Source organism: Alligator sinensis, unplaced genomic scaffold (genome assembly GCF_000455745.1).
Source record: "Alligator sinensis unplaced genomic scaffold, ASM45574v1 scaffold137_1, whole genome shotgun sequence".
Taxonomy (NCBI): Eukaryota; Metazoa; Chordata; order Crocodylia; family Alligatoridae; genus Alligator; species Alligator sinensis.
Genome location: NW_005842545.1, coordinates 126,736 through 136,449, shown reverse-complemented (window position 1 = coordinate 136,449; position 9,714 = coordinate 126,736). Strand labels below are relative to the sequence as shown.

The 9,714-nt window shown below is 54.5% G+C and overlaps 1 protein-coding gene across 1 annotated transcript in view; it reads left to right on the top strand.

Moving 5' to 3' along the window:
* The window catches only part of ABT1 (activator of basal transcription 1), a 4,682-nt gene extending 626 nt beyond the window's left edge, over positions 1–4,056 (top strand). Inside the window, exons 2-4 of the mRNA XM_006031981.3 lie at positions 116–449; positions 1,650–1,828; positions 2,814–4,056. Of these exons, the coding sequence (XP_006032043.1) occupies positions 125–449; positions 1,650–1,828; positions 2,814–3,104 (795 nt within the window). The 5' untranslated portion in view covers positions 116–124 and the 3' untranslated portion in view covers positions 3,105–4,056. The remainder of the gene's footprint in view (positions 1–115; positions 450–1,649; positions 1,829–2,813) is intronic.
* Positions 4,057–9,714: the final 5,658 nt, after the last annotated feature.

Here is a 9,714-nt window from a genome sequence, read left to right as displayed (position 1 = left end):
GGGGGGGGAAGACAGGTGTTGGGGGGTAGGAAACAGAAAGTGTTAGGGGGAGGTGTGGGGAAGGTCCCTAAGGTGAGGGCCAGGCTGCATCTCACCCCCCCCCTTTGTGTCACAGCCCCTTGGAATGCAGAAGAAGCTGTGGGGCAGAGTGAAGGAAGAGGAGGAAGAGGTGATGGATGCTGAAGAGCCAGGGGGCAGAGTAAATGCTGCTGATGAGGAGGAGGTGACAGGTGCCACTGAAGAGCTGGGGGGCAGTGCAAGGGGTACCCTGGCTGAGGAGGAGGAGCCAGCTGAGGCCGAAGGCCCAAGAGAGGGGACTCTCCCACAGAAGAAGGTGGTCCCTGGCATCATCTACCTGGGCCACATCCCTCCCCGCTTCCGCCCCCGGCATGTCCGCACCTTGCTGGGTGCCTACGGTGAGGTTGGCCGTGTCTTCCTGCAGCCTGAGAGTGAGTTTTGGGGTGGGGAACTCAGGCATCTGGATGGGGGCTTTGGGTTGGCACCTTGCTTGCCTAGGTCTGGGGTACTTGTGATGTTATGCGGTGCCAGGTGTTGTGCTCCAGAGCTGGCTGTGTCGCTGCCTTGCAAACATGGTGTTATACTTGGCTGTCCTCCAGCTGGTCCTCCCCGCAACTGGCTGCAACTTGGCTTTTTCCTTCTGGTGTTATATTGGGCTGTTCCCCAGCCATTTCACCCCAGAGTTGGCTGCATCCCTGCCTTGCATGCATGGTGTTATACTTAACCATTCCTCAGCTGTTGTACCCTAGACCTAGCTGCATTTTAGCATCACGTGAGCCCCTAACCATGTGGTGTTATACTTGGCTGTTCCCCACCTACTCCACCCCATAACTGGCTTCATCTCTGCCTTGCCAGTGCAGTGTCATGCTCATGTTCCCTATCTGTTTCACCTTGGAGCTAACTGCATATCAGCTTGCCCTTTATGGCATTATACGTGGCTGGTCCTCAGCTGTTCCAACTCAGAGGTGGCCATGTTGCAGCCTTCCCCTGTTGTTGTTATACTTGACTATTTCCCAGCTGCTCCACCTTAGAGCTGGCTGCGTCTCAGTATTGGGTGAATCCCCATCCCATGCAGTGTTATATTTGGCCATTCCCCGGATGCTTTGCTCCACCCCAGAGCTGGCTGCAACTTGGCATCTGCCAAGCCCCTGCTATATGGTGTTATACTTGCCTGTTCCTCACCGGTTCCACCCCAGAGGTGGCTGCATCTCAGCACTGTGAGGCATTTTTTTTTCTGTAGTGTTATTACTCAGCTCTTCCACAGCCACTCTACCTCAGAGCTGGCTGCATCTCTACAGTCCCCAGTGCAGCGTTATACCTAACAATTTCCCAACTGCTTCATCCCAGAACTGGCTGCATCAAGGGTTTTCCTATGTAGAGGTGTCCTCAGCTGTTGCCCAACCCCACCACAGAGCTGGGCACATCTTGGCTATGGGTGAGCTCTTGCTTTGTAGAGTTATACTTGGCTGTTCCCTTTTCCAGAGCTGGCTGCACTTGGCCTTCCCTGTGCTGTGTTCTACTCAACTGTTCCCCAGCCACTCCACCCTAGAGCTGTCCGCATTTTGGGAGGGATGAGGATGCCGGGGACATACTGGAGGGGCTGACCTATTGCTTCCGCCTCCACCCCCCAGAGCGTTTTGTGCGGCAGAGGAAGAAGAATGTCGCAGGAACACGGGCCAAGAACTACACGGAGGGCTGGGTGGAGTTCCGGGACAAGCGGGTGGCCAAGCTCGTGGCCTCCAGTCTCCACAACACGCCTATGGGCACCCGGAAACGAAGCCGCTTCCATGCTGACCTCTGGAACATCAAGGTACATGTGGCTGTTGCTCACCAGAGCTGGGCACATCTTGGCTCCCCTAATGGGCTATATTATACATGGTCATTCCATCCCAGAGGTGGATGCACCTTGGGTCTCATTAAGGGGTGTTGTACATGGCTGTTCCACCTCAGAGCTGGGTCCCTCTTAGTCCTCCTTATGGGGTATTATACTTGGCATTCCACCCAAGAGTTGGGTGAGCTTAACTCTCACTAGGAGGTGTTATACTTGATTATTCCACCTGAGAGCTAGACACATCTCAGTTCTTACTAGGGCATGTTATACCTGGCTATTCCACCCCAGAGCTGGGTGCATCTTGGCACTGGGCGAGCCACCCCATAGGGTGTTACACTTGGCTGTTTCTTAGCTTCTCCCTTCCAGAGCTGGATGCCTGGGTTCTTTCTGGCTCTGAGAGGGGAGTGAGAGGCAGGGGCCTGGGAGCCTGGATGCCTGGGTTTTCACTATCCCTGAAAATGGAGTGGTGGCTGGTATGGGGGTCTGATTCTGGATGCCTGGGTTCTCTGTATCTCTGGATAGGGGCAGTTGGTGGGGGCTTGGAGCCCAGGCACCTGGGTTCTCCCCCTTCTCTGGGAAAAGAATGGTGGTGACTGATGTGGAGTCTAGGAGCCAGATGCCTGGGTTCTCTCTGTCTGGATTGGGAGGGGGGAAGGGGAGCTTTAGACTCCAGACCTGGGTTCTCCATATTTAGGTGAGTCCTTAAGGCTTCAGCCTGGGAAGGGAGTGGTGGCTGATGAGGATCTGGGAGCCTGAATGCCTGGGTTTTCTGTATCTCTGGATGCAGGGTGGGTGCTGGGAGCCCAGATTCTTGGGTTCACCATATTTCTGGGAAGGAAATGGTGGCTGATGGTGAGGAGGTGGAGTCTGGGAGCCTGGACAGTGTGGGGCTGGGAGCTGGGATGCCTGGGTTCCCAGCCCTCACTTACCCCTGTGTCTTTCCTCCCCCCTAACCGTGATCCAGTACCTGCACCGCTTCCGCTGGCCCCACCTCAGCGAACACCTGGCCTGGGAGTGCCAGGCTCAGGCCCAGCGCCTACGGGCTGAGATTGCTCAGGCCAAGAGGGAAACCGGCTTCTACCTGCGCAGTGTGGAGAAGGCCCAGCGCCCTGCCCCAACTCCGGGCTCTGGCCCCAGCCCTGCTTCTGCCTGGGGCTACTGCCAGCGCCCCACTGAGCCTGAAATCCAGCAGCACCGTGGCCCCACACCTATCCCTGCCCTCCTCCATAGCATTTTTGGGACCAAGGATGAGTAGGCCTTCCTGATACAGCATTCTGTGCAGCTGTTCCACCCCAGAGCTGGCTGCATCCTGGAGTCTGGAGTTTTCCCAGAGCTGTGTAATATGCAACTGTTTTTAGCTGTTCCACCCCAGAACTGGCTGCATTGTGAAGATTAGGGAGATTTCTCTGCATGGTGGTACATGCAGTCATTCCACCCCAGAGCTGGCTGCATTCTGTGGCCTGGGGAGATTTTCTTGGGGAATGTTATACACAGCTGTTCCATCCCAGAGCTGACTGCATTCTCACACTCGGCAAGACTTCAGCATGTGCTATTATGTGAAGCCATCTCCAGGCTGTTCCACCCCAGAGTTGTCTGCACTGCTGTGGCAAAAAAGTCTTCCTTGGGTGGTGTTATATGCTATTGTCTCTGCATGTCCCACCCCAGAGGTAGCTGCATTATGAGGACTGGTGTGAGACTTCCCTGTGTGCTGTTACATGCAATCATTTCCAGGCTGCTCAATCCCAGAGTTGGCATCTCAGCTATCCCCCTCCAGTGTTATACCTGCCTGTTGTCCAGCTGCCCCACCTGAGCTGGACACATCTGGGTGCCAGGCAAGCCTCTCTTGGGCTCTGTGTTTTTCCAGGCTCCTTAAGGACTCGGCTACAAGTTTGGAGATATGGAGGTGATAAATCCAGACTACCCTTCTCCCCCACTCCTTGCCCCTGTCCAGGCTTCAAGGACATATCCAAGGGGTGGGTGAGGTAGATGCAAGCAAAAACCTTGGGGCGCTTAACCTTGGGCTGCAGGTTGGGAGTGAGGGGCACTGTGGGTGAAGGGGAGAGCTGTGGGCTGGGAGTGAGGAGGCCCTGGAAAGTGCCTTAATATTCCTTCTGGAAGATTTGCCAAAATGGGGGAAATACTGGGGCTGTTTCTGTTTAACAAAATGTCTGGTTTTGGGGTGAAAATACACTCTTTCAGTCAACAAGCTCATGCCTGTTTTTGGTCTCATAACATCCCTGCCTCATTTCTTCTTCTATGGGTCTGGGGGCTTGTACAGCTCCTAATAGCCCCCCTATCTCTGCTGTGGGGGGGGCTGGACAGCTTCTAGCACCCATGATCCTGGCTTGGGGTGGTTTGGGCAACTCCCAACACCTCTTATCTCTCTGCACATACAGCCCCTGGCGCCATCTGGGTGGGGGCAAAGATAAAGCTGGGGGGTGGGGCAGGAGGGTATAAGGCTGGGTCTGGCTCTCAGCTGGCCAGTGCCCTCTGCTGTCCCCATGAAGTCACTGCTGCTGCTGCTTCTGTCTCTCTGGGGGGCATTTCCCGGGGGTGCCCAGGGCTGGGTCTTCACCCACTGTGAGCTGGCACTGGGGCTGCAGTGCCTGAGGCTGGATGGCTACATGGGCTATGGCCTGGGAAGCTGAGAGTGCCAGGACACCTGGGTTTGGGCTTGGAGCAGAAATGAGAGTAAGTGGTGCTAGGAGCCCAGATACCTAGGTTCTCAGGTAGGAGAGTGGGGGCTTGGAACTTGGACCCCTGGGTTCTCTAGGAAGAGAATGGGGACTCGAGGTGGAGATCCAGGAGCCTGGGTTCTATCCCTAGTTTGGTTGTGGGGTGGGAGTCTGTGATGCAGGAGAATGAGGAGGCCTGGGAGCCCAGATACTTGGGTTTTCTATGAGCTCTCTGCCTGAAGCATTTGGGGTGGCAGCAAGGTCTCTAGACACCTGGGCTCTCCTTGCTCAGGAAGGGGAGGTGGGGAGATAGAACCCAGGTGTCCAGGCTCCACCCAGACTCCAGCAGATGCTCACTCACTGCTACTTGCCAGAGCTCCCTTCCTTGCAGGTAATTATATCCTGTTCCCTGCCTGGCTGTTGCCCCTGCCCCCCACCACATGGCACTGAGGCTGTGTCTCCTGCAGGGGTGTGCATGGCCAAGCACAAGAGTAATTACAACACGGCAGTGACACACTACAACCACTATGACAGCAGCACTGACTTTGGCATCTTCCAAATCAACAGTCATGATGGGACACAGACCTCAATTGACCTCTGCCACATCCCGTGCTTGGGTGAGGGCCCTACCCACTCACTCCATCCGCTCAACACAGCCATCCATCCATCTACCGCTCAACACACAGTCATCTATTCCTCCATCTCGCCATCCCTCCCTCCATTCACTCAACACACAGCTGTCAATCCATCCTTCCCTTTCTCCAACCACCTACTCAACACAGCAGTCCATCTGTCTACTCAAAGCCATCCCTTCATCCATCTCTCTATCCTGATGCACTTCCTCTCTCCCCAAACCCTTCTGTCCACCCATCCATCCCTACCTCCCCATCCCAGAGCTGGCCCATCTGATGTGCCAAGATTGTGGCCCAGGAGTTAAGTGGGATGAGTGCCTAGTGAGGGGACACTAGTGGGGCTGGGAGGGACTATGGGAGCCTAGAGGTGCTTTGGGGGTGTTTCTGAGGCTGGGAGTGTCTATGCAGCTAATGGAGGGTGATGGGTATGTGGGAGGGTGGGATGAGGTGGGGGTTGATGCAGCATCTTTGGTGGGGGCTGGGAACCCAGATGCTTGGATTTTCTGGGAGGGATGTGGGAGCTGTGGGGTGGGGCTGGAAGCCTGGACGCTTGTGTTCTCTGGGGTGGTGGGGAGCAGGGGCTGGGGCTGATGTTGGTTCTGGGGGAGCGATGGGGCAGTGCTGGGTGGGTGGGGGGGCGGTATGTCAGGAGTCTGGAGGGGCTCTGGGGCTGACAGGTTTTTCTGTCCCCCTCCAGGGTGGCCTGGTGGATGTATTGCCAGGGCCAGGATGTGGCAAGTTATGTGACTGGATGCAACCTGTAGGAACCCTCCTTGGGAGGGGAGTGGAGGCTGGGAGGGGGAGAGCAGGGGGGCTGGGAACCCAGACACCTGTTTTCTCTGGTTTGGGGTGCTTCCTCCTCCCTTCCCCCACCCCATCTGATTTCCAGCCCTCACCTTGGGCTGTCTGTCACTAATAAAGCAGCTTTCGCACTCTGCTGGCTCCCTGTCTCCTTCCAATGCAGGCACCAACAAGGGGGGTGGGGGGAATATAGCCAGCTCTGGGGTGGGATGCTTAAGTATCGTGTTGCTTGGGGAGGACTGAGGTGCAACCAGCTCTGGGGGACACAGATAGCAGGGTGGGGAATAGCTGAGCATAACACAGCAGGGAGAAGGCCGAGATGCAGCCAGCTCTGGGTGAGGCAGCTGGGGGACGGGAGAGTATTGGACCTTCCAGGCCCATTTGTATGCCCACCACCCTGGATCCCACCATCCTCCCAGCTGTATTTGAATCAGCCATCTCCTAATAATATACAAATGAGGCCAGGCCTTGCTTCCCCATGCCCGAGTTGTGCTCAGAGGCCTGTTGTCTGCCAACCCTGGCTGCAGTGGGATGCAGTTCTCTTCCCTCCCCAGAAGGGGGCAGCACAGAACTGTAGGCCTTAGCTCTGTGTTAAATGTACCTGGTGCCATGACCCAAAGGCATGATTTTGTGTGTGCTTCGGCACCAGAATTATCCCCGCCAGGTTGCAACTTCATTGCATGGGAGAGTTTCCTATTGCAGAGGAGAACCCTGGTGCAGGGATGAGTTACCCGCCTCTTTGCAGCTTCCTTTGCAGGGTGCATTGTTCAAGTTGCAAGAGAAATGCACGGTGCAAAAGAGTTCCCGCCACCCATATGCAAATTTGTTCCCCGCTATTGGCTAGTTTTAAATTATTCCCACGTGGTGGCTAGCGATTGGCCTGTTAGCCGTATAAGGGGCTTGAGCAGTTTCCACCCAAGCCGAAGAGGACGCCACATCCATCTCGTGGAGACTCTGGATACGCGGCAGGGTAATAGAGACCCTGTGTGAGATTCAGAGGAGTTTGGCGACCTGATCCATCGCCCACCTCTTCCCGTCTTTGAGCGGAAAGAATTTATAAGACGTATCTACGAGTCCGATTTTGGTGGCGCGCTCACCCAGAGCATCCAGAGCTCTGTTCCGTGGAGCCCAGCAAACTCCACATGACTGTCTGTCTGAAACTGCGATTCAAGCAAGCTTTCCAGCCTACACCACTGCCATCTCTGGTGTAAGTAAACAATCTTTAAAATCTACTGTTAAGCGTCTGTGCCTAATTCCAGCTCGTCGCCCTCCCTCTCCGATCCAGCGTGCCCGGGCTGCTGGCCACAGTCCGTGTGCAGCAAGGAAAAGGGCTTGGGTCACTCCCAGCCCGCACACCTGGCACTGCTATCATTATCGTATGGTACAGTATAGTACAATATTGTATAATGTGGCCTAATGCAATATAGTATTATATATTATAGTATAATATATTACAATAGAATACGATACTGACTTAATGTGTTATTAAACCACATGATTTTGCATCAATTTTGTGTTGGCGGAGAGGAGGGACTGTTGTGTGTCCTGATGGGTGATGGGAGCATGGAGTCTGTTGAATTGCATGGGCAAGGCATGGCATGCAAGCAAAACTAATTCAATGGAATTGTGACAGGGAGTACTCTCCAGGGCCTGGCACAGTACCGGCCCGCCCACCTGTCTAGGGCAGTCTGCCCAGTCTTATCTGCCATGCCTTGTTGTTAAAATACTAGTTATAATAATGTGGGAAGCTGCCCATTTTATGCCCCACTATCTAGGGCTTTACACATGACTCCAACCTTCCCTTATTGTGTCCCATGCCTTGCAGCTGCAACGCTGTTGTTATCATGTCTATGTGCCCTCTTTATATGGAGCCCTCTGAGGGGCTCCTGTCTCTACACCCAGGGCTGTCCCTGAGGGGACAAATCGGAGTGACTACCCCGGGCCCCGCACTTCGGGGGGGGGCCCACAGAGCTGGGAGGAGCAGCCATAGCAACTCCATGCCGCTGCTGCCAGCTTCATGTCTGGTCGCTTGCTGTCCCCCTTCCCCCCTGCTGCTGATGGCTTCTTCCGGTCCAGGGCGCACGGAATCAGAGTGGGAGCGGGGCCCCGCATGGGCTGATTTGCCCTGGGCCTTGCACCCTGCTCGGGTCGGCTCTGTCTACACCAGGCTTGTCCAACATACGGCCCGCGGGCCGCCATGTGGCCCGTGAAGCCATTTTATCTGGCCCGAGACACCTGCTCCGCACTCTGCAGCAGCGGCGGTGGCGGGGCAGCGGCGAGGCGAGGGGAGCTGCTTACCCCCGCGGGGCTGGGCTCATCAGCGGAGTGCCGCTGCCCCTGGAGCTGTGCAGCGTGGGGCTGCCCCAGCCGCGCCTGATTAGACGAGCTGGAGAGAACGCGTGCAGTTTCTTCTCTGGCTCCGCCCCTTGGCCCCGGCGCGCGGCCGGGGGAGCTGCAGCATGGCCCACGGCCTGCCCGCATGCGGGGTGGGCGGAGGCACCGGGTAAGTTCCTGCGCGGAGCTGGGGGCGCCTCAGGGCCGGGCCGGGCCGGGGCTGCGGGGCGCGCGGTTGCCGGAGCCGGGCTGGGCGGGAGAAGTTCGGCCCGGAGGCGCTCTACGCAGGGGGCGGCGCAGCGTTACCTGGCTCCTGGCTGCGGAAGGGCCGCCCACCGCGCTCCTGCCCTGCCCTGCCGTGCCCTGCCCCGCCCCGCCCCGCCGGCTGTTCCCAGTCCTGGCTGCTCCTTGCAGCCATGAGGCAAGGACTGTTCCCAGTCCTTGCCCCAAGTCCTTTCAGCAGCACACAGCTGCTGAAAGGCCCAGGCGGCTGGGCTCCAGCTAACAGCCCCCAGCCCTGGAGCCTGCCAGCTGCTAGTGGTGAAGGGCCACCTGAGCCAGGCTTGTATCCAGGAAGAGAAAACTAAAACCCTCTAGCTGCCCCTGTTGAGCCCTAGCTCAAGTCTGGGATCGTGTCTGGTATGTAAAAGCTAATAAAGATATCAGGGGTGAAAGTATAAAGAAGATTTATTGCTAGCAATATAAGGTGTAAGCGGAATAATTTTATGTAATAAGCACACATTTTTAATTTTAAGTATCTTTTATATAGGAGTATTGCACCTTTATAAGAATTTTTGTTTGTTAATTGGTTATAAGGGAGTGACGCAAGGAGTTCTTTATTGAGCATGTCTCTATACCTGTGTTTTAGCTATGTATCTCGTTTATATATATGTATGTTTTATTAGCATTTTTTTTTTATCTAGGGGTGTGATTTTTAATATTTAAATTAGCTCTTTGCCTTAGTTCTCTGATTCTGCTTTTGTTTTTAAGCCTCTTTTATCTAAGACTGTCTCCTCCTTATCATTGCAGATGGGCATTAGTTATATAACAGAAACTTTTGCTTGGGCTTTGTATAGTGGTTTTTAGGTCAAACCTGACATTCCCCTCTCTGGAGCATTTTTAATTATTTTTTATTATAATTGCTCCACTCAATTTGTTTTAACACAAATCTAGTATTTTTAGGTTTTTTTGTTTGTAAAATCATTTGATTTATCTTAGGCCTGAAGATGGATAAGAAGACAGGTAAACATTGTATATAGCAACAGGCCATAATCTCTATAACACAAAATAAAACAACCATATTAAATAACTGTTTTAACCATCCAAAATTGGGAAGCCAGGAAGTTAACCAGGACAAGTCTAAGCCAGATGATTTTAGACATTTTTTTGAGGGTCAAAAATTATTACTATTATTTTTTTTTTT